Here is a 24,411-nt window from a genome sequence, read left to right as displayed (position 1 = left end):
AAGTAAGTTTGGTGATATATTATAATAGTTTTTTTTATAATTAAATTATTTTATAATAATATTTTTTAAAAACTTTTATGGCTAATTTTACATTAATGTTATATTACTAAATTTGATAATAACAGCTTTAGTAAAGAATGATGTTACGTTTTGAATAAAGGTTCTATATTGTTTTTGTTACACATATTTATTCCTTTTTATTTTTATAAAGACATTTTATTGCCTCTTTTATAAAGTCTTAAAGTTATCACTTCGTTAAAGTGGGCATTATTTTAAAATTAGTAACAAAAATGTTTTAAACAATATTGTTAACAAACATATTAAAAAATAATGAGTGAGTTTGAGATTGCTCCCTACTACTTAAAAACGTTTTTATTTTGAAAAATTGCGTTTAGACGTGTTTTGATAATCATTAAAAGCGCTTTTAATAATTATCAAAATTTAGTTTAGTAAAGCTTTGGAATAAAACTAAAATTTAGAGCTTTCAAAACTGAGTTGTGAGTAGATATTGAATATCTTAACTAATTCTTTTTCATTAAAAATTTTGTCCTTTCTATTTTTTATAAAGATAATTATACTCGGTCATTAATAAAATTCTATTATCAAATACAGTAACAAGGATATTATTATAAAATTAGTAATATAAGTATTTTAATAAATATTGTTACAAATTATTTAAGAAATAATTTGATTGTAAAAAATACTTATTATAATGGTCACCAAATGCTTTTTCTGTCGGCAATTTTTAGACTAATAATTTTTTTTTATTTTTTTATTCTAACATTTATTCCAAACGGAAATATATATTTTTCTTTTTAACTTCACTATCCTATTTAACTTGAAAATTTGAAATAAATTTCTGGCTTGTCATTACACAGCCACAAGATCTCTAGGATTACTGTTGGTACTCTCATTCCAATGGTTTAATCTGAGACAGTCCCGTTTAAGGAGAAAAACTATATATATATGCTGACAGATAACAACCCTAGTTTGGACTTGGGACTGACAGGTAATGAACGTCCTCGCTTCATTTGTGTAATATATGTGACTCTCGATTCACACACGCATCTTTTCTTGCTTGCTCTGTATACAAAACTAGGGTTGCTGACAAAAACCAACCCTAGTTTTGGATGTTGGACCTCAATTGTTCAGATGAAAGATCCGTTTCCCAGTGATCAAACCCTAGATTTGTGTCGGTCATGGATACTGATAATTTGATAGGGTTAGGTCTCGCCGTCGGTTCCAGCGCCTTCATTGGATCCAGCTTCATTTTCAAGAAAAAGGGTCTCCAGAGAGCCGGAGCGTCCGGTCCTCGTGCTAGTAAGTAGAAATTTCAATACTCAATTGCACTTTTTTGGCCTCATAATCTGCTTATTTGGTGCAAAATTTACTCATTTACTTGATATATATGTTGACTCAGTTCTCTCACCATTTCAGCATGAATAGAAAGGACTATTTAATTTATACTGTTAGCAGTGAAGAGTGAAGTTTTTGTTGGCATGTAACAAATGAAATTGTGTTATTTTGTTTCATATATTGAACTGGGGGACAAACGGCTCAGATTATGATTGAAATTTATTGGGTAGCTTGATTTTTTTGTAGTGCTTGAAGGTTGGAAGTGTGCTACATGTGAGAAGTTACCAAATTCTATTGGAATATGAGATGAGAGTTTCAATTTTATTAGGATTTTTTTTTGGAGGAAATAGCTAGGTGCCACATTTGCGGTGCTTGGGATGACTTTAGGTGTGAGAGTTGGGGAGCATGATATGAAGATAATAATGGTAGTATAAGGACTTTAAAATTTGTGTGGTAACTGATCAGAAGTAAAAGTGTTTGAATTCCATGCTGTAGTGTAGAATATATAGGTTGTATAAACTAACTGCACAAACATATAAATAAATTTGCTAAAAGTTAGTTCTTTGAACTTTCTAATGCCTATAATTTTGCGATAAGTTCAGCACGTTGACTTGTAACATCACAAGATCAAGTTGGATACCATCAATCACCCCATCCCCGTCCCAAATCCGGGTGGGGTTTTTGGTAAGAATACCATCCCCGTCCCGGGAAGGGATTTTGGATACTGTCCCCACCCCATTTAATGGGTATAAACGATTTTAAATTTTTTACAAATTTGATTGGAATGGCTTTATATTTTTGAATCTTGGTTCGTATACCGATCTCTGTGTACTTAATTACCATTTTGGCAATTTGGTTGATTGTATCTTCTGTAGTGTAAGCTAGTGAAAAAAAAAACTCTGATGTGGTTGCTGTTGGTTGTTTGTCTGGTTTGGTTCTTTTTCTCTGTCATGCGCTCTTTCTTGGAGGTTGCTAGATTGCCACGCTTGTTCCAAGGTGGATCTGCTAGATCTGCAAATCCGTATAGAGACCCATCGATTTTCTTGGATGATGATTCGGTACGAAGAAGAAGAGAAGACCTTCGGTCGTGTCTGGTAGGGAAATTTGATAAGGAAGTGGGTGATGGGGCTCAAATTGCAGCTTGGGCCTCGCGTGCTTGGAAGGTCTCCTCTGGTGTGACGGTCTCGCCTCTGCCGGATTCTTTATTGCTTTTCCGGTTTCCCTCCTCGACGGAAGCATCTCGAGTTCTCAAGGGGGGTCGCCGTGACTGGGGAACGACATCTCTTTGTTTGGAAGCTTGGAGTTTTAGGGTAGGGTGCTCGGAGGTGTTGAAAGAGAAGGGGCTGAAGAAGGTGACGCTGTACGGTCTTCTTCTCTACCTTTGGAGTCATGCTCTATTCGTGATAGTTGGCGATCTTTGTGGTGGGTTTATTTGGGTGGATGCTGATGAAGCTTTAGACGCTGAAAGAGTTCGAATCACCGTCTCTGATGGTAGGGTTTGCCCTCCGTTTGTGTTCATTTATGATGACCAATTCTGCTATAAGGTGTCTATTTGGGAGGAGAAGCATCCCGAGCTTGTTCCGACGACAGATAGCTTGGAAGGCGGTGATGGTTCGCACTTGCTTAAGGAGAAAGAATAGCTGCGGTGGGAATCCATGGGGAAAAAAGGAATGGTAGAGTTCCAGGTATGGAAGGAATGGAGAGACGTGCTATGGATTCGTAATTCGGAGTGCTTTAGAAGGATCTTCAATCAGAATCGAAAGGAAGGGCTTCCTTATTTGCCGAATCGCCGACGGTAAGAAGGGTTTCGGAAGATGCAGTGGGGCGGAGGTCTCGCCAGAAATGGTTGTCGGCCTTTTGTGCAGCAGTGGGATCAAACAAGACGACGTGGTGGTTTCCACGCTCAGCAGGCGTGTGGGAGGGGGAGGTTTCCAGACCATCCATGTGGTTGGCGCTCAGGCCTTGTCCGTTTCTCGTGGAGAACAGCTGTACCCACGATCATTTCAAATTCGGCTTCCCATTCAGTTGGGCTTGATGGTGGACTTGGTAATGGGGCTTTTGTTTCTTGTAATGATGTGCTTGAGTCTGTTGGGCCGCTTTTTGGGCCTAAAAGGCCTATTTCAGTTTCTAAAAGGCCTATTTCTGGTTCTATGGATTTGAACTGTGGTGTGCAAGTTTCTTGTGATGTGGATGGTGGGCCGAGCGCCCAATCTTCTAAAGATGTTTTTGTTGGTGGGTTTCCGGGGTTGAAGAGTGGGCCGAGTTGTGGATCTGGGTTGGTGTCTAACATGTTTGAGCCCTTTTCTTCCTCGAGAGATGATAGAGATCCTTGTGCTGCTGGTTCGATGAAAGCGAGAGTCAAGGTTGATCAGCGAGTGAAGGATCCGGTGCTGAGACATCGTTTGCCTAAGAAAAAGATTATCCTTCCCGCTCTTGGCAAAAAGTGGTCACGAAAGGATAAACAAAAATGGGTGGCATCTTCGCAGTCGGGTTTCGATCCGGGTATGTTTTCAGTTCCTTCTGATACTTCTCCTCCTAAGCCGTGCTCTTTTTCTACTTCTTCTCCTTTTTTGGGGGTGTCGAACTTCATTGGGATGGGAGATGGGTGGGACAGCCACTGTATCTCATTCCTTAGCACCGTGGTTGAGAGGGACTCGGTTTTTGCTGAAAGGCATGATGGTGATTCTGGGAATAGGCTTGGTTTCTCTTGGCGAAGTGAAGGTATGTGTGAGGGAGTTACGGTTTGTGTAGGTCGGGATGTGAAGGTGAAGCTTGATGATGAAACAGCCTCTGTTTTGTTGAAGGAGTTACATGACCATTTGGCTTTGAAAGGTTTTCTTTGTGATTCAGGAGGCGTTTTGACAGAGGAGGAGCCTGTTTCGCAGTTTTGCTCGCATTCCTCTTCTATTCTTGATGATTGGGAGGGAGCTGCAGGTTCTTCCTTTAATGGGGACTCGGGCATGATTCCATGGGAAGACTTAGAACAAGCAATGAATTTGGCTGTCCCTTTGGCTGTTGTTCCGCCCGAGGGGAATTAGGTTAGAGACTCGACTGATGTTGGAATGAATGACCTTGAGGAGGAGTGGGTGAGGGAGAAGGGTTTTGAAGTGGGCCCTTTGTTGGGTGTTCTTTTGAGGGTAAGGTGGATGAGGCGATGTGTTTGTTTAATGATGTTCTCAATTCTCATTTTAAGGAAAATGTGGGTGGTAAGTTAGGGTTGCAGGAGGAGAGAGGGTATGAAAGGAGAAATAGGGGGTCCAGATCAGGAGGGAGAGGTGGTGGAAGGAGGGGAGGGTTTGCTTTTCCAAGTGTTTCCCTATGAAGCTACAAATTCTTTCATGAAATGTCCGGGGTCTCAATGACCCGGTTAGAAGGAAAGTGGTTAAGTCGGTTCTTCGTAAAGGTGGGGGTCATGTGGTGTGTCTCCAAGAGACCAAACTTGCTTCGATGTCTGATAAGATTGTAAGGAGTCTTTGGGGTGGGAGATTTGTGGAGTGGATTGCTTTGGATGCTATTGGTTCCTCGGGGGGCATCTTGATCATGTGGGATAACAGATGGGTGTCTAAAGTGGATGCTCAGGTTGGGCGTTTCTCTGTTTCATGCATTCTTGCTTTGGTAGAGGATGGTGTTCATTGGGTTTTTTCGGGTGTTTATGGTCCTTCGGAGGACGGTGAGCACCACTTGCTTTGGGAGGAGTTGGGGGAGATCAGAAGTCGATGGTGTTTGCCTTGGTGTATTGGAGGGGACTTCAATGTTGTTCGCTCTCCGTTTGAGAGGTTAACGGGAGGTAGGTGGACGTTTGATATGGAGGCTTTTTCGGAGTTTATTGATGAGTTTGGGCTGGTTGATTTGCCTTTGGTTGGAGGACCGTTTACTTGGTCCAGTGGTCGCTCTCCCCCTACCCTTTCTCGGATTGACAGATTCCTTGTGTCGGGGGAGTGGGAGGAGAGGTTCTCTGATGTTGTTCAGGCTACTTTGGCTCGTCTTATCTTTGACCATGTTCTGTTGATGTTGGATTGTGGCGGGTTGTGTTGTAGACGTTCTTTCATATTCGATAATATGTGGTTGCGAGCTAAGGGTTTTCTGGAGAGGGTCCGTCTTTGGTGGGAGGGGTATGGTGTAGTTGGCACCCCTAGTCATGTGCTTGCAGGCAGATTGCGTCTCTTAAAGGAGAATCTTAAGACTTGGAATAAAGAGGTCTTTAGGAATCTGGAATGGAGAAAAAATCAGGTTCTTGCTGAGATTGTGGCTATTGACCGGATGGAGGGTCAAGGGGATTTGGTGGAAGCTTTGAAGGTTAGGAGGGCGGAGTGCAAGACGGAGTTTACTGAGATTGCAATCATGGAGGAGATCTCGTGGAGGCAAAAATCTCGAGCCTTGTGGCTTAAGGAGTGGGATAGAAACACAAAAAATTTCCACAGATTGGCCAATGCTCATAGAAGAGGCAATCATATAGGGAGGATTCGGGTTGAGGGGGTTATTTTTTGTAAGGAGGAGGAGATCTGCAAAGGATTTTCAGAGTTTTTTGAGAAGTTGTTCACAGAGACTGTTGAGTGGAGACTTTTGCTTGAAGGGATGCAGTTTGACTCTATTTCTGAGGAGTGCTTGGGTTTGGAGTTGCCTTTTTCTGAGGAGGAAGTTCTGATTGCTTTGAAGAGTTGTAATGGGGATAAAGCCCCAGGTCCAGATGGATTTACCATGAGATTTCTTCTGGAGTGCTGGGAGGTGGTTAAAGGGGAGGTGATGGGCACTTTTCATGCTTTCCATTCTCGGGGATCTTTTGAGAAAAGCTTGAATGCCACGTTCATTGCTCTCATTCTGAAAAGGGGGTTTTGGGGGGGGGGGGGGGGGGGGGGGGGGGGGGGTTGTTTGTTGTGGGCGTTGGATGTTAGGGATTTTCGCCCTATTAGTTTGGTGGGTTGTATCTACAAGTTGATTGCCAAGGTGCTTGCTTCAAGATTGAGGAAAGTTTTGGATGGCATCATTTCGGACTCTCAAAACGCTTTTGTTGGAGGCCGTTAGATTTTGGATTCAGTCCTTATTGCAAGTGTGTGTGTGGACTCTAGATTGCGTAGTGGGGTCCCAGGTGTTCTTTGTAAGTTGGACATTGAGAAGGCGTATGACCACGTGAGTTGGAGCTTCCTTCTTTACTTGATGGAGAGGATGGGGTTCGGTGATAGGTGGAGGAGATGGATGCACTTTTGTATTTCCAGTGCTCGCTTTTCGATCCTTGTTAATGGTGCTCCTACCGGTTTTTTCTCTAGCTCGAGGGGCTTGAGACAAGGGGATCCTCTCTCCCCCTTCTTGTTTTTGTTTGTGATGGAGGCCCTTAGTAGATTGATGAGAAGGGCTACCGAGTTGGGTCTTTTGAGGGGCTTTCGGGTGGCAGGGATGCTGCTTCTCAGTTGGAGATCTCTCATTTGATGTTTGCTGATGACACTTTAGTTCTTTGTGATGCGAATGTGTCCCAGATTAGATATCTGAAATGTGTTTTGATTTGGTTCCAAGTTGTCTCCTGCCTTAAGGTGAATGTGGGCAAGAGTGTTTTGGTGCCGGTTGGAGAGGTCCCTGAGATTGAGGCTTTTGCTGACATTCTTGGTTGTCGTACTGGTTCATTTCCCATTTCTTACTTAGGTTTGCCTCTGGGTGCTCCTTCGAGGTGTGTGGGGATTTGGGACCTAGTGGTGGATAGATTTGAGAGAAGGTTGGCCGGTTGGAAGAAGTAGTATCTTTCCAATGGCGGCAGGGTCACTCTGATTAAGAGCACCCTCTCTTGCCTTCCTACTTATTTTTTCTCTCTATTTTAGATTCCCTCTTCAGTTGCGGAGAGGATTGAGAGGTTGTAGCGTAATTTTCTGTGGGGGGGTAGAGGTGAAGAGTTTAAGTTTCATTTGGTGCGATGGGAATAGGTTTGCAGGCCAATTCGGAATGGTGGGTTGGGTCTCCGTAGATTGGTGCCTTTTAATAAGGCCCTCCTTGGGAAATGGTTGTGGAGGTTTGGTGTGGATAAACATTGGCTATGGAGGAGGGTTGTGGCTTGTCGTTTTGGGGAAATGGGAGGAGGGTGGAGTTCTCTGGAAGTGAGGGATCCTCGGGGGTTGGGGGTCTGGAAATTTATTCGGAAGGGTTGGGATGAATTTTCCAAACACATTCGGTTTCGACTTAGAGATGGGAGGAGGATTTGTTTTTGGGAGGATGTGTGGTGTGGAGATGTTCCTATCGCTCTCGCTTTTCCTCAGCTTTACGGGATTGCTTCAGATAGGCAGGCCATGGTGGTCAACTATTATCATCTTGATAATGGGAGACTGGTTTGGGATGTTCGATTTAGGCGTTTCTTTCAGGATTGGGAGATCGAGGAGGCCATTCGTTTCTTGGAGCTGTTGTATCGCCAGAGAATTGTGGAGGAGGATTCGGATTGTTGGTCTTGGGTTGCAAACTCTCAGGGCGTTTTGAGGTGAGGTCTTTCTTCAGGTGTCTCTCATTTGATCCTGGAGTTCGTTTTCCTTGGAAGTCTATTTGGTGTTTTAAGGCTCCTTTCAAGGTGGCTTTTTTTGTGTGGACTTCAGTTCTGGGTAGGATCTTAACCCAGGATAATTTGAGAAGGAGAAGCCAGGTGGTGGTCAATCGTTGTTATATGTGTCTTCGTGATGAGGAATCAGTGGATCACCTTCTCATTCATTGCTCTTTGGCTAGAGAGTGTTGGGATTTGATGATTGGCTTATTTGGGTTTTCTTGGGTTATGCCAGGATCTGCTAGAGGGTTGATTGAGGCGTGGAGAGGTTGCCCTATGGGGGCTCACAGTCAGGATGCGTGGAGGGCTACACCGCTTTGTGTGTGGTGGTGTATTTGGCTTGAAAGGAATAGGAGATATTTTGAAGGAAAGGCGATGTCGATTTCGGTGCTTAAATTCTCGATTCTTTCCACTCTTTTTTGTTGGGTTTCAGGGAGAGATCATAGATCGTTGGAGGAGATTGTTAACTTTTTGGCCTCCTTGAAGGCTTGAGGCCTTTGTGGTCTTTTGTATTTTTCTTGGGATTTGCTCCCCTTTTGAGCGTTTTTTAATAAAATTTTATTTATCAAAAAAAAAAAAAAAAGAATTACCATACTGAACATATATTTTTAAAGAACACGTAGAGAGAGGGAGAGAGATATTAGGAATCGAAAGAGTTCTCAAAACTTATAAACTCTAACCTATGAATGGTAATAATAGAACAAGAGCAAGAGAGGACCCTCACCGGAACCCTAAGCCATGAATGCCATCGGAAAGTAGCATTTATTGCAGATTCACCGTCGGGGCAAGCTGGTCTGAGAGGGGGCGCCGCAACTAATGGTACACTGGTATTGCCTAGAAGGCAAATGAGAAGAAGTCAAAACGCTAGTCTCTAGAATATACTCTCTCTATATATGAGGGTAGTAAAGGGATATACACTATATACAAGGGTATATGTGTATCTTATATATAATTGGGCGGGGCAGATTTAACTTTAAATCCGTCCGCACCCCGAACCCGAGTCGGGTTTTAATTCTATATACCATCCCCACCCCTAGTCCAATCAGGGGCATACCAAATCCATCCGATTGGGGGGGGGGAATGTGATCATATTGTGTCTGTATCGGATAGTGACACTCGGGTATTCGCAGATGCATGTGCGATACTTCTTAAATGTATCCATAAATTGAAAATGAATAATTTATTGCAAACATATATCCGGTACTTCTCGGAAAATTTGGTCATGTACAAATACCTTTTCAATATTCTTGAATACCTCGCTGAGCATTCATACCTTCATACTCTAGAATTGAGGTTTAAGCTTTCATCACTTGTTACATTCATTACTCTAAAGTGAGAGCTTCTATCCATTGAGAGATATCTCTTGTTGTAAAAGGGTTGGTGCAACCCTTGAAGTCTTGGTGAGGTGCTAACTTAGCAAAGAGAGACAAGCTTGTGAAGCTTTGTAAAGGTTTGCTTTCTTTGAAGGAGAGCTGTGAAGGTTCTCTCTCAACTTGTGAAGGAAAGTGGTATAGTGGATTTTGAAATCCTCGAGAGGTGCTCTTGAGGTGTGGACATAGGCGGGGGTGCCAAACCACGTTACGACTTGGTGTTCTTCGTGTTTGCATTTCTCTATCCTTATCTCTTTACTTTTAGATGTTGCACTTATATTTGCACTCACATTTGCTATATCTATTCGCACACCAAGGGTTTGATAAAAGCTAAAAATCTACTATGGTTTACCAAAAAGTCCCAATTCACCCCGTTCTTGGGTTATTGTTTGGGCAACAATTACGAATTTATTTCAAAATTTATCCATGCAATATAACACTTTGCTTGGTTGTCATAATTTTTTCATACGGAAATATTAGTAACAATATATATAACGTGACAAACAATTACTATTGTAAATTTATACCTAAATACTTATATATATTTTGATTTTTATACATATTTACATTAATATATAATATATTGACATGTCCTTATCATACTCATATCTTATTTCAAAAATTAGTCATATCGTTGTATCTGTATGGTGTCATATCCATATCTTGTACCACTTCCATGCTTCATTGTCTCTGCTGTTACGTTGACAACGAAATGGCAGGGATACAACATATATATGAGATGTGTGCATGTGGATATGTGTATTTACTTACATAATTACGATATACTTCTTTCTTAATCTTGTACCAACTTCTTTGATGTACTTTACTATATCTTATTTCTATTTATATAAATGTGATAAAAAATTTAAATTCTTAATAAACTTTCAATTTATTTTTTCTTATTAAATATAAAGTCATATATGAATTCTCAGGTTTATTGGTCACATTTGATTGGTGTCCAAAAAGGGTCGACCATGTATCCAAAATTAAGAAATCTATATTTAAATTATTGACATGTTCAAGATGCGTCAAACACTTGTTCATGAGAATCTGGAAGGTATTGGTGTCTTAACAGTGTCCAACACAGACAAGGCTTCTCATTGGAAGTGTCCGTGCTTCTCAAATTTAAAGGCAACCTATCATATGCGATTCCTTCAATTTTTCACACTAATATGGAAACTTTCTATATAGATAAGGCTAGTCACATGTACTGTATAAATGGTATGCAAGTCTGGTCTATTTATTTGATTTTATTGTAATAGTGGATTATTTGTTTGTTAAATGAAGGTTCGGGTGGATACAGTTACCTGCTTCAGCCACTTTGGTGGATTGGCTTGATCACCAGTAAGTCTTGCTCTAAACAATTTTAATCATTAAGTAGAGCTATTTCTTCTGTAAGATTTTCAGGAAATGTGAATTGGGATATTTGTTTCTTTTCTCCAAATTTTGGCAGTGATTGTTGGAGAGTTTGCCAACTTCATAGCTTACATATATGCTCCTGCTGTGCTTGTAACACCACTTGGAGCATTGAGTATAATTGTTAGGTAAATCTGTTATATTGATAAGTCCACAGTCTCAAAATTTAGCAAGTTTCTTAATCTAGTTAATGTTGTGAACCTTGATGTGAAAGTAACTTAATATTGTGAAGTTTGTTGTGTTTTTTTTTTTTTTTTCCTTTCATTCTCAGCGCTGTTCTAGCACATTTCTTATTGAAAGAGAAAATGCGGAAAATGGGAATACTGGGGTGTGTTTTGTGTGTGGTGGGGTCTACCGTGATTGTGCTTCATGCACCTAGTGAACATAGTATAAGTTCGGTAGAAGAGATCTGGGATTTAGCAACACAACCAGGTGAACTGATGTATTTCAATTGCTGTTTCTTGATTTTTTTTTCTTTTTAATTCACTTCTTTGTATCAAATAAAATTCTAGATTATTTCTATCGATAATCTTAATTTTTTTGGTCCAGCTTTTCTTTTGTATACAGCTTCAGCAATAGCTATAGTGTTGGTACTGGTTTTGTTTTATGCACCACGCTATGGGCAGACAAACATAATGGTTTATATTGGCATTTGTTCCATAATTGGATCTTTAACGGTAAGTGGTCTTGTATACTTCAAGATCATCACTCTACCCTTCTATTTTTTGCCACATCCTTCGCATATGTGTGTGTTGGTGTGTATAAGGGATGGCAAATAAGTGAACATCATGGGAAGGGGAGATTTATCATGGCTGCACCAAAGCAAAGGGCCCAGTCTTTGAAGGGCGCTTCTTGTGGAAAGAATGGCCCCTTGAGTTAATTAAGACTGAAGTTTGCCATCTTACCAGCATAGAAATTTACTCGTGTAGGTGTTGTGCATTATGCTAATGTGATGTCTGGGAGAGTGTATATTGAGATGATTTTTATTTTGTATTTTGAAATTTGTTACTCTGTAAATGCAGGCGTGGCATCATGCTAGCATGATCCATGTCTCTCAAAGATAGAATGTTTTATCTTGTATATATGGAGATGATTTTTAATAAAAATAAAGACACAATTTGAAGGGGATTGAAAAATTTGTACATATCATTATATTTCTTGGTTATTATTGGAAAAAATATCATCATTCTTTTTAATTCAAAAATCTTGGACACTTGTATTTTTAAAATGCATTCAGCAATATACACCCTTTAAAGATATTTTAGTCCATGGTTAGTAATCATGGCATGAGCTTGATGTGAAATCTTTTGGTGCTCTTTTGCAGGTTATGAGTATCAAAGCAATAGGCATCGCCATAAAACTCACATTGGAGGGTTCAAGCCAGGTGACACATTTCCAAACATGGGTTTTTCTAATGGTTGCAGTTACATGCATAGTCACTAGTTTGAATTACTTAAACAAGGTCAGTTCCTTCTTCCTTTGTTCCTAATTTTTTTAAATGTGGTATTAAAAAGTGTGAAGTGAAGATAGTATTCAAATGCATATTAATGCTCCTAATTTTTCAATATGTTTTTTCTTTTTGATAAACACTCTTTTCAAATTTGAAGATTGCAATTTGGAGGATAAGTTTGGTGATTCTAGTATGTACAGAATTTTCTGAATGAAAACTCTAAAGTCATTAAAGGCTCATGGTCGGAACGACAAAATTTTGACCAGTAATTGAGGCAACAATGCTGCAAATTGGGCTACAGAGTAGATGTATGCAAATTATATTAAAACAATATAGTCTTTTTGCTCCATAGACGACATCTTTAGGATATAAACGGGAAATGGTTTAATTTTTCAGTGTTTGCATTAGAAATTACTGATCATCCTGGATTAGTTTGTTCCTTGCCATTCAAATGATCAGTCAGAATTCCAAAAACCATATATTGTGAAGATAATTCTAGCTAAAGGATTCTCCATATGCATATTTTGTTGGGTATTCAACCTGTATATCTCTACGTAAAGTTCAGAGGGGCCATAAATGGAAATTTCATTGCCAATTAGGTCCATGCATGTTCATATGGTTCTTTCAGTACTTCCCACCATATGGAACCTAATCATCTAATACCTAGACACCTTTGCCTAATCATGGGGCTTCGCTTTCCTTTGCTGCCTCATAATGTTAGAGAACCGTTGAGTGAATTTTCCCAACATTTGTCTTCCCATTATTACCATCTTCCATAATCAACGCATCGCTCTTTCTCTCTGTCTCTCTCTCTCTCTCGGCAGATTACGTTGAAGGGGTGATGCGATTTTATTAGGCTCCCTAACTTCTTCATTATCCACATAGTATAATACATGATAAATACTTTAAGCTGTGACATTCATTGAATGTAGAAAGATACATGTTGTATTCAGGGAAAAAAAAGAAAGATACATGTTGCAATTTGATGCGTTGTGATACATGATTACATGATACACAGATATAGTACATGAAACTATACATGCTGCATTCCATATTATATTATAATTTGGCTATTTTGACAGATTTTCAGAAATGATTTTTTTCCATAAATAACGTAAGAATATTATATTTTCCTTTATGGGCATCTCCTTCTTCTAGATTGGATAATTACATAATGTTCTCATTTTCTTTGAAAATTAGAATATCTTCTTAAAGACATTTAAATATTTAAAGAAGGCAGGAGTGAACATTAACTTCTCTGTACTTTCTCAGAATTTAATACTATTTAGTTGTTTCCTCTTATTGTCAAGGGGGATAGCTTAAATATAAAAGTTCTGATTTATCTATAGGAAGTTGGAGAATCTTCCGTCCTTGGTTGAAATTTTTAATGTTGGAATGTTTATTTTAAATGGGACATATTGAATAATAATTATAGTGTATTAATATACAACGATGTAGCACCATTGTTGTGAACAGTGGATAACTTCGTAAATTAAGGAGTTCTTTCTGGAACTAATAACTGGGGTTATGGCAGTATTTCCTTTGCATGATATCTTGAATGAACGAGAAGAAAAAAATCATCACACATGATCGTCAGGAAAAATCAGATCTTTATCTGGTCCAACTGCACCCAAGTTTGTAATTCTTTGCAGTTTTTCTAATTAAACCATACTTTTATGTTGTATTTGCAAATGTGAAATTGAGTACGCATCTATATATATGCAATTTCTTAAACAAACAAATATGCATACGAAACTACATTGACATACATCAAAAGAGAATTACATGGAAAGGCAACATTCTCTACAAGAATAACATATTTTTTTTTTCTTTTTTTTGGTGATAAGTTGCTCTACAATAATAACATGAAAACAGTAAGGTAAGGGAAAAAGATAGAAAACTTAGTGTAGGAGAAATTTCAAACAAATTCAACTCTGGAGTTCACCTCTTGGATTGAAGATTGCTTGGGGGATTGATGAAATCCGAAGAAGGAATGAAACGTCATGTATATTCATGGAAATGGTCATTGATAAGCATTGATATCATTTTCTTATTAAATGATTTAGGCATCTTTTTAAGCTTACAGATATTTGTCAGCCTACACTCACTTTTTATTTTAATTAGTCTCAATCTGTTTCGTTTGACAATAAAAGTATCTTATCTTCACCAACATTAAATGTTATCTTTGTTCCATAATATCAATGGATTTCACCTCTTGGATTGAAGATTGCTTGGGGGATTGATGAAATCCCAAGAAGGAATGAAACATCACGTATATTTATAGAAATGGTCATTGATAAGCATTGATGTCATTTTCTATGTATTAAATGATTTAGGCATCCTGTTTCTATATATTTTAAGTTACAGATATTTATCAGCCTACAATCACTTTTATTTTGATTAGTCACAATCTGTTTCGTTTGACAATAAAAGTATCTTATCTTCACCAACATTAAATGTTATCTTTGTTCCATAATATCAATAACTGCTCATACCTCATGGGTTTCCTAATGATCTTTAAACAGTTTGGTTAAACATTAAATCTGCAATATTTCTATTTAGTATAATAATGAAAGAACAGGTGAATAAATCTAGACCAATAGTGGCAACATTTTGAGAAAATAGTTGAAGACAATACACTAAAATTGCATGCAACATAAGAAAGTTATGCTAAGCATTGTTTGGATTGAACTTTGCCCAAAGTTCTATGTACAGACAAAAGCTTTCTTGTTTTTATGGTTTACATTATTATTATTTGTTTTATTTTTTGACTTGTTGTGCAGCTCTGATCTAGAAAATTATGTCTTTATTGACTGACTTTTGATATTCTCTAGGCTTTGGATACTTTCAACACAGCGATTGTTTCTCCAATCTATTATGCAATGTTTACATCTTTCACAATATTTGCTAGTGCCATAATGTTTAAGGTACTTCTGTGATTTCTTGCCTTGGAGTTGCTTCGCTTATCTATTTCAGGCTGTAATGTAAATTTCTGCTATTTCTAGGATTGGTCTGGTCAAAGTGCTGGCAGTATTGTTTCAGTGCTTTGTGGATTCATTACTGTGCTTTCAGGTACTATGGTCTTGCATAGTACGAGAGAACCAGATCCACCTCCTACTGCAGGTACTATATGCAAACACAAGAATATGAATGGATACATTGCATAACAGTAGGTTTGAGGGTTACATTTGCTTTGCACTTGTTTTGGTTCGATTCTCTTGAAAAGTGATTCATTCCTATGCTGAGTAATAATTGCTATATGTAGGGCTTCACCTAAGTATTTTCAAATTCATGCCAATGTGAACGTGTAGGCATGTAGGCTATTTGCATAGGTCTTTGGGCGCCCAGTCACGGAAATGTGGTGCCAAAAATCGTTAAGTGACATGGTTAAAGGAAAATGAAAGATGCACTAGGTTTTTTCATCAGAAAGTCAAAGTTGTGAAGTTGGTTATGTGGTTATGTCGATCCCAAGGACTCCATCCATAACGTCATTGAACATCAGTCTCAGAAGTCATCAACATTGGAAGGTTCCTCTGCCCATTTTTGAACTAGGCCAAGCCAAATCCCTGTGAAAGCCAATGGACAAACAATAGGGAGTGAATCAACTGAAGACCCGGCCTCCTCCTGAGTATGACACAGCGGGGACCCTCAGAGGTGGCCCTCCCGATATCAGGAATAGTCTTGACGTCTAGACACTGCCCAGCTCGTAACGCCGACCAGATTATGCTAGGTACTTCCCTTTTGTTTATGTATGTCATGACCGAATCAGTTTGCACCAATTTACCCAAATGTAGAAGTGTTACGACAAACGCAGCGAACCCAATAAACAATCACGAAACACGACAGAAAATAAACACGCCACACAAAGAACACAAAGATTTAGCGTGGTTCGACACAAGTCCTGTTTATGTCCAATGTGAAGATCCGGCAAAAGGTTTCTCTATGCGAAAATTAGGAGATTACAATTTTCAGCCCTCAAACCCCAGCTCTCACTCTCTTTTCTATGATTTTCAGTGTCTTTCAATATGCCCCTTCAAACCCTAAACGCCCTTATATATCGGGCTACAAGAGAGTACTAAAGGGTACACGCCGCAAGCAAAAAATGGGTCACAATGCGATTTGGAACCAATTCGGGCCACAACATCACAAGAAGTAAGGACGTATCTAAGAAGTAGTTGTATTTGTCTCGGACACGTGTATGTATGTCGGACTCTGATTCTTTGAAAGTACTTTTTGACATGTGTCTTACACATCTTCTACGTCTCCATAATTTAAAAATAAAATCCTTATTTTAAAACACTTCTTGAACTGTTCTAACACGTGATTAATGTATATAAGATATCCTTTTCAAAATTGAAACAAAGTATAATTGAAGTAAAAATAATGGTTTATATATCATTTATATATGGTTCAATTGCATAACTCCTCTGAACTATTAAAAACTTGCATATCACTTTGATATACTAAACTTTAAGGGGATATCCACCACCTTGAAATATCACAAAATCATTCCCTTCCGCCATGTTATAGTTAAGAAATAAGCGGTTATAACATTGACCTTGAGAAAACAAAATTATCTTTTATTCTTTTAGATTAAATGCATAAATCTTTCCTGAATTATAAAATTTCGTTTGTATATCACCCGTTGTTCAAGGAGGCAACGTGCATATTTATTATAGTTCTGGGGGTTTTATGCAGTTAATCTTCAGTTCAGTTTAGTAATTTTTAATACACATTTAACAGCCACCTGATGGCCGTTAGGCTAATTGCCCTATTTACATACTTTCAATACTTTAGGGGTTAGTATTATTTAAAGGTTACATGCAAATTTTTTTTGGTGGTTGTTTTTGTTGTTGGTAACGTGCACATTTTTTTTTATAGTTTAGAGGATTTTGTGCAATTAACCCTTTATCATGAACAAATGCACAAATGAAAAAACACATACATTCAAATATATATATTTTTATCACATTATTCAATTTTGTTTGCAACATGGGAAACTCAAATTAAATGACTAACAAGTTCCAATTTCATCTTTCAATCATAGAACATTTATTTGGCACGTAATATATATTTTTTTTATACAAAAATATATTTTATTGCCATGTCATTGCCATGTTCATGTTCTGATTTTAAGATTTTTCAAGTCAATGTTTTCATTTGTATCTGTGTCCGTTGTTCATGTCCATACTTCTTAGGAGCAATGTTTTTAGTTAGGATAGCAGCTTAAAACAACTACACTTAGATGCATATAAAAAAAAAAGTAATAATAACTTCACATTTGGAATGTAGAATGATATGACACATAAGGCCCTCTCCGCATTAATAGTAGTAGATGTTTTTGATACTCTTTGCGACGGTTTCCATGTTTGACATTTGTTTAAGCACTTACGGAAATAGTTCACTTTACTTCTCATGTTCTAATCCTTTCCTAAAAATGAAGTATTGCTCCTAATTTTTCTCCAAGAACAGAGTATCATTTCTTTCTAAGCTTCTCAATAAGCCAAATCACTACCCCTGAACATTCTCACATTTTTCCTAAAAAAATTATTTAATTTTTTATCAAGACTAAATTCTTGCTCTAATTTTACAAAAAATCAACATCATTTTCCAAGCAAAAGCAGTCTTTCTCTAACAACAATCTCTTCCCATCAAAACCAACCAACACCAACATTCATCCCAGAACAGCCAGCACACCAGAGGGATGCCATAAGCAATTGCCATTTCACCCAGGCTTAATGTCCTTTTCACATTATTGGACTATGATATAGTGTAATAAGCTATGAAGTAGGGATAATTCTATAAGGGGAGCATATCAGATATCGATACTTATCGAATACATTTAGCTTGGTTTTCTTATATATTTTTTATAAGAGAAATTAGTAATAATACCTATATCATGACAAATAATTATTATTGATACAAATAATTTTTTATTTTTATTCATTTCTACATTAGTACAACATATGCATGTATATATATATATATATATATGTAGTGGTCTTGCAGTGTCCATATCGTTTCTTTTTAGAATTTATTGTATTGCATTGTCCGTACTTACAAACATCCTTGCTTCATAGTTATTGTGCACAAACAGACATTTCATTGTCACTTTGTTTTGGTTCACCAATGTGAATTGCGACTAGGAAGCACGCACACTCTTGGCAGTGTCAGACATGACATGGTTTGGGACACAATCAGTCGTGTTCGACGCATCAAGGAGTGTCCTGGAGTTTTATTTTTTAGATTATATTATGGGTTAATACAAAAATAATATGGGGTTAAGCAAAGACAGCAGCTATCCAATTTTAAGCTCCAAATTAGTGATTGCATTCATCATAATGTGGATAAAATGAACAAAAGTAATTTTTTGAATACATAATAATATATTATTTTATTATTTCTATTGTATTCCCGCCATGTTCTTGTCCTATTTTTTTGAGGTTTGCTATTTCGTTATTTCCATTTTGTGCTGTACATGTGTCTTGTGTTGGTATCCATGCTTCATAGATTGACTTTTGTTGGCTACCCTGGTATTGTGCGAGTACCGGCTATAGTGAAGTAGGAACTAGAAACTGGCTGTTGGGCAACTGGTGATGTGAAGTGTCTAGACTTCTAGGGTTGCATTGTAATGAAAAGTGCGGAAAATCTAATCTAATTAGTTCCCCTTAGTGTAGCCACCATTGCCATATGGTATACCATGGATGAGTGTACTTCTTGAGACTGGTCCCATGTCCTTGATAAAGTGAGTAGTTCTAAATAGAATCTTGAATTTCCGTGTAGTACCCTCTGTTTAAGAAACTAAGAGTTATAAAAAGCAATTATAATTTCTTGTAGTCATTGATGAATGATGACAATGATATTAAATGAATGGGGAAAAAGATAGAAACACAAGGTCTTCTTGTGAAGAAGAAACTTGTGAGAAATTCTGTTGTCCTTTTGCTCTGCTCTTGGTAAGGAGATCTGCCTTCAATTTGTCCGATTGAAGGGGGCCTCGCAAATCTTATTCACTTGCTATGCATTCCGATCTGGTGATGAAATGTAAGAATGTACATATGATTTTTTGAGTCTCAATTTGGAGTTGCAAACAATAATATCAGGCACTTAGCAAATGACGCTGATTATTGAGAATCCAGATTGTCACATGTAGCCATTATTGACCCATGAATTGTAATGGGTACCTACTTTTTACCCATTAGTGACCCACTCACTTTAAATTAGTCACCCAATGATTTAATTTTAGTGGGCCGGTTTGGGCGGTTTAATGGGTTTGGGCATAAATTGTCACCTCGAATTTGCAATGGTCTATTTTGTCACTCACGTGAATCAGACTTCTGATAGATTTAGTTCTTAAGAAACTTTAAAACTTAAAGCTCACAAATCTGTTGCTATTTGATAATGTGCAGAGTATTCATCACTTTCCCCTCAAATATCCTGGCTTATCCATTCCAATGGTGAAATATGGAAGCAGAAAGACACTGATGAGTTACACCCTGAATATGTTGCAATAATTAGACAAGATTATTTCAAGTAAAGCAACGGATATCCGGGGTATCAATGTCTTATCTCTCCCAGCCCAATGCAACTTTTGCAAGCTGACGCCAGGGACTTGCATATAAAGCACTCCAACAGCAACATTGACAACATTTCTCATCTATCAACTTCATAGCACGAGGGTCAAGTGTTGACTGTGCAAAGCAGATTTTTTGTGGTAATTGATTTTTTCCTTTTGGAAGCCAAATATATTTTTTGCATTTCTTTATTGGGTTTAAACGCACATCAGTTAATTAGATAATTATGACTAATTTATTCTTTGTTTTGTATTTATTTCTCTACCATAGGTTCATAGTGTATTATTTGTACATATCAGGCCACGAGCGTGGGGACCGTAACAATGGTTAGACCTTTTTCTGCCAATGCAAAGAGTTACCATTTTTTTCTTCTCATGTACGTAGTAGCAGTTCGATGCTTCCATCAGTGATCCGTATTCATGATGCGAAAATTTTGTGTTGCCAGTAGACTTAAGTCTCTTAACAATTTGATCATATAATAGACAGGTTATACTTTGTGTAATTGTTAGTTGAAAGAAGGATTTAGAATTTGATCGAATTTCATTTTACTCATGCCTGTCAGCTTTGTTGGTGTCCTGTGAACTCTGATAATTTTGACATAAATGGTAGCAAGAGATAATATTTTACTGGGTGTAATGTTACTGTGGTAGAATGAGCTTTTTGATTGCAATGGTTAGATCATAGATGGGTGGTTAATTTTTTTGCAAGGGTTTTGAACACAGGTCATAGTTCTCTCAGCTTCCTTGTAACACACCACAATTGATGTAGAATTTCAGCTGATTTGGCCAACCTTTTACCATCGAAAGGTCTATCATGTACTACATTTGTACATTTTCAGGTTCATTTTGTGCAACTTGGGTGTGGCCTCTACCCCAATAGTATAACTTCCCACGAGGATAGGAGGGGTTCAAGCCCGGGGGTGTGGGCAAAAGTGTGAGCGAGTACTTACCTGATAAAAAAAGAAGAAGAGTTTGGGTGGAGACACCTCTAGCTCAATAGTCTTCAAGCCCGGTGTGTGGACAAAAGTGTGAGCGAGTACTTGCCTAACAAAAAAAGAAGAGTTTGGGTGGCATGTCTCCGATTTCAATCAACTAGATATATAGAGAGAGAGTCTATATATATATATATATATATATACTGCCATAATATACTATATATTATTACATTGTTCAAGTTCTAAGCTAGATCAAACAACAAAAGAAAAGGTTGAGAAATCTAAATCAGGGAGAGTTGTTTAACATTGATGGGATAAACTTCAGATGTCAGAGTGGAAGCATAAGCCTTTGCTGCTATCTGAACATTCACAGCTTCAGTTGGATGCAAACCATCAAAATACAAATGAGTGCTTCTTGTTGCACATGTTGACCCTCCTCTTCTGCATAAAGATCCTGTTACATCATCGACGTCACAACAGGCATTGTTTGTATCGTTGAAGCCTGCAAACCACCATGAATATAATATATAAGAAAAATGATAGAAATGCAGAAACGTGGTTTACTGACTGATGTGGCAATCATTGAGATAAACGACTGTTTTTTCTCAATCAGAATTACTCATTTAACTTTGTTTGTTTTAGTGTCTTTTGGTAACTTGGATGGTAAATTTACCTTTAGATGCAGGATTTGCGATGATGTCCATGATCATCTTGTTAGTGTTGACAAAAACAAGGTTAGAAGCAGGCATTTGTGGCTTGATGAGATCCACCAATGACTTCAAGTGGGCATTGTAGAGGAGAGCAGCCTCGTTCTGTTCCTCCACACAACCCTTCTGCTCCGGCTGTCTCGCCCGTACCATCGGACTACACCCGTTGGGATTGATCGACATGAGCACAAACTTCCGAGCACCTAAGCTATACAGTTTCTGCATCATTGAAATGAGAAGGCAAAACAAAGTGCAAATGAGTCAACAACTCTTGATATGTATTAGGAATATGAAATATGGCAATTAATGTTTGTAGCAAAAGGGTACATGCAGTGGAGTAACTCTTACATTGTTTAAATTTGTTTTAGACAATATTGAAGTTTTTCTATAATTTTAGTAGGGGCAAAATTTAATTTTTTAGGTATATAAATTAAAAAAATAAAATTAATAGGTATAAAATACAAAAAGGAAAAAAAATTCAATAGGGGCAATTGCCCACCCCCAATAGGCCTATATTGGGTTCGTCCTTGCTTCCAATTATTGTCAAATGGTAGAAGGTGGTGAAACTCATAACTGTTTTAGAAATGTCTAATTGAATTTACGTTCGGTCTAAATTGGGTCTTACAACTTCTGTTATTGGAGTTCAGTCTATCTATTTATTATTTCTGTGATCAACTTTGACACGGCTAATATTTTGTCATTAATGTTATCAACCAATATATCTTGTCGTATACAAATAATAGTATATTTATTACATTTCAAAGATACTCCCTTCTTCTCACAAAAAAGTGTCCACCTTTTCCATTTTGGCTGCCCTAATTTAAAATTCAACGTATTATATTTTTAATATTTTTAATTTACTCTCCTTATCTTAAAGTTATAAAAGTAATTAAAATTTATGTAGACCCACTATTGAAGGGGTAAATATATAATTATGATAAAAATTTTAGAAATTAGTTGTTAGAAGGGAAGGAGAGTTTGTAAAGCTCAAATACGGACTTTCGAACACTCCTATAATATGACACTTGCATTGAAGGATATATTTGAAAATTTATTTCTTATTATTATAATTAAAAAATTATTATAAAAATATAAGGTTACAAAAGAGTGACACTTTTTGTTGGAATGCAACCATTAGGTGAAATTTAATGGTGGCTATAAAAAGTGCCCAATTTTTTTTTTCTTGAAAGTGTGGTGCTTGATGGTCATTAATTTGTGCCAACTTGTGGCCCCAAAAAATAATGGGAGTTGTTTTAGCAAATAAATAGGGATATTAATTTCATGTCAGTCCTGCACAGAGGTAGTTGGATGAAATCCTTTCCCCCATCAGATTATGCAAATCTATGCAAATTGTGGTAGGGACCTCATAGTCAATTCCTGAATCAATTTGTCACACCTTTACACCACAAATCAATTGAATTTGTGTTTAAATGTTGACCACATTGGAGGAACAAATGGGACATTAAATACAAATGATTCATAATTAAAGGTGCAGCTATGGAAGGATGAGTTGCAAGATTGAGCCATGACATAGAGTTAGATGGTCGGACAATTTCAATTATTTATATACGAATAAGAACAACATTATTATTATTATTAATATTTTTCGAATAAACTAAGAGAATATGTGATTCAAATATGGGCACACCTACTCGTAAAGTTAGACGCTCTACTAACTTGATCACACGTGATGTTAAATATGCTACTACCTCTGTTTCAAAATAGGTAAAAATCTTGGGAACTGTGATGCCCAACTTGAAATATGCTACTTTCTTTATTCCAAAATAAGTATCAATCTTCACAGTTTTTAAGATGAACACTTATTTTGGAACGGAGGGAGTATTAAAGTACTTTTTAAATCTAAATGAGTTATTGAATTCTACAATGATAAAAAACTCAATGTAACAGAGGTAGGGATATGGGTTTAGAGTAAGATTAAGATTAATATTGCATTTGAGAATACTGAATCAAACGCGTTGGAGAGGTGAAATTAGAATTAGAAAAAAATTCATTTCTAATTCTAATTTTTTTTATGACCATGCAACCAAATATAACTTTATTAGGCTTATTCCCCCCTCCCCCACCCCCCATAAACCCAAAAAAAATATTTCCGTAACCTCTATTAGTGGTTTATATTTATACTTAAAGGTAATTTAGTATAGAAAAATTTAAGATTTAAATTGGCCCCTCAAAATTTTCTATAACTTCTATTAATAGTATATATTTATAATTATTAATGGTAATTTATTATAGAAAAATTAAATTTGGCCTCCTAAATTTTTTTTAAAAAATACTTATTTTTGTTACTTATTTATGGTTATTAAAGATGGTTTGTAAAAGAAATTACTTGTGTTAATTCCTCAAAGTCTAACAAATCCTGTTTTTTTTTGGGAAGGTTATCATTGTAATCTTGATATAACATATTTATACTCTATTTATATTCTTCATACAATATTCAGTTTTATTATTATACACACACAAATATATATATATATATATTGTTTGTTATGAGTTGAAAATAGAAAAAAATATTTTAATTGATTGTCATATGTTGTTCTCTTTATTTTTTCTTTACATATCATTTATAGACATATTAATGAAAAAACAAAAAAAAAAAAAGTCTAAAATGCACTAAAAAAAATTTGTTACTTCAATCTTATACTTAGTAATTTGGCTTCCTAACTTTATATTTCTGGCTCTGCCCCTGATCTGAACATAAATATTAGGTGATGCACATAATTGAGTGAACTTGGCATTATAAGAGTACCTTGAGTTGGAGAGAGAGGTTGTTGGTGAGATTGGCAGTGAAAACTTCAAGACTCACATTGCTCGCGGATCTAGTCAAAAAATAATTGAGTGAGTAGTCGTTCCCGCCACTTCCCACCACAAACAGGTAGTGGGGAAGTGATTCTCTGCTATTGCACCCCAGCTGCTTCTCCAAGTCCGGCAGAGTCACTTCCTCAAACTCTCTTATTTGCTGATTTAAACTGATCACATTTCCCTGAATTAATGTATGTAAAGCACGAGTATATTAGCATAAACTTGATCTGTTTTGAGTCAGCAGGTCAGGTTAAGACATGTAGCTAATTTTCTAGC

General features: G+C 37.1%; 2 protein-coding genes across 5 annotated transcripts in view; one reads left to right on the top strand and one right to left on the bottom strand.

The window, feature by feature from the left end:
- The first annotated feature begins 877 nt into the window (after positions 1 to 877).
- On the top strand, positions 878 to 20,222 carry LOC132273809 (probable magnesium transporter NIPA1). Of its 4 annotated transcripts, none has more exons than XR_009470260.1 (11): positions 1,185 to 1,320; positions 2,325 to 3,858; positions 10,525 to 10,581; positions 10,691 to 10,781; positions 10,925 to 11,085; positions 11,203 to 11,330; positions 11,978 to 12,115; positions 14,938 to 15,030; positions 15,109 to 15,226; positions 19,510 to 19,814; positions 19,974 to 20,222. XR_009470260.1 is itself a non-coding variant. In XM_059774884.1 (10 exons), the coding sequence occupies exons 2-10, from the start codon at positions 3,171 to 3,173 to the stop codon at positions 19,635 to 19,637; spliced, it is 1,602 nt and encodes a 533-aa protein (XP_059630867.1). In that variant the 5' UTR covers positions 1,185 to 1,320; positions 2,325 to 3,170; the 3' UTR covers positions 19,638 to 20,222. The 4 variants fall into 4 exon arrangements, 1 of the variants encoding a protein (XP_059630867.1); XR_009470259.1 differs by having other exon boundaries at positions 19,945 to 20,222; XR_009470261.1 differs by lacking the exon at positions 2,325 to 3,858 and having other exon boundaries at positions 878 to 1,320; positions 19,945 to 20,222.
- Positions 20,223 to 20,777: 555 nt separating this feature from the next.
- The window catches only part of LOC132273810 (GDSL esterase/lipase At1g29670-like), a 4,968-nt gene continuing 1,334 nt past the window's right edge, over positions 20,778 to 24,411 (bottom strand). Inside the window, exons 2-4 of the mRNA XM_059774885.1 lie at positions 24,083 to 24,316; positions 21,282 to 21,534; positions 20,778 to 21,110 (exon numbers count right to left, since the gene is read on the bottom strand). Of these exons, the coding sequence (XP_059630868.1) occupies positions 20,890 to 21,110; positions 21,282 to 21,534; positions 24,083 to 24,316 (708 nt within the window). The 3' untranslated portion in view covers positions 20,778 to 20,889. The remainder of the gene's footprint in view (positions 21,111 to 21,281; positions 21,535 to 24,082; positions 24,317 to 24,411) is intronic.

The sequence above is a fragment of the Cornus florida genome, unplaced genomic scaffold (assembly GCF_030987335.1).
Source record: "Cornus florida cultivar Cherokee Brave unplaced genomic scaffold, ASM3098733v1 CherokeeBrave_3.0.0_Hap2_Chr09, whole genome shotgun sequence".
Classification (NCBI taxonomy): domain Eukaryota; kingdom Viridiplantae; phylum Streptophyta; class Magnoliopsida; order Cornales; family Cornaceae; genus Cornus; species Cornus florida.
The sequence above is the reverse complement of the archived record's forward strand: the minus strand, read 5'-3'. Positions and strand labels throughout refer to the sequence as shown.

Coding starts and splice junctions, on each gene's coding strand:
- LOC132273809 (XM_059774884.1), top strand. CDS start 3,171: ATGCAGTGGGGCGGAGGTCTCGCCAGAAATGGTTGTCGGCCTTTTGTG. Junction 12,116..14,937: donor GTTTGAATTACTTAAACAAG/GTCAGTTCCTTC, acceptor GATATTCTCTAG/GCTTTGGATACTTTCAACAC. Junction 15,227..19,509: donor AGATCCACCTCCTACTGCAG/GTACTATATGCA, acceptor GATAATGTGCAG/AGTATTCATCACTTTCCCCT.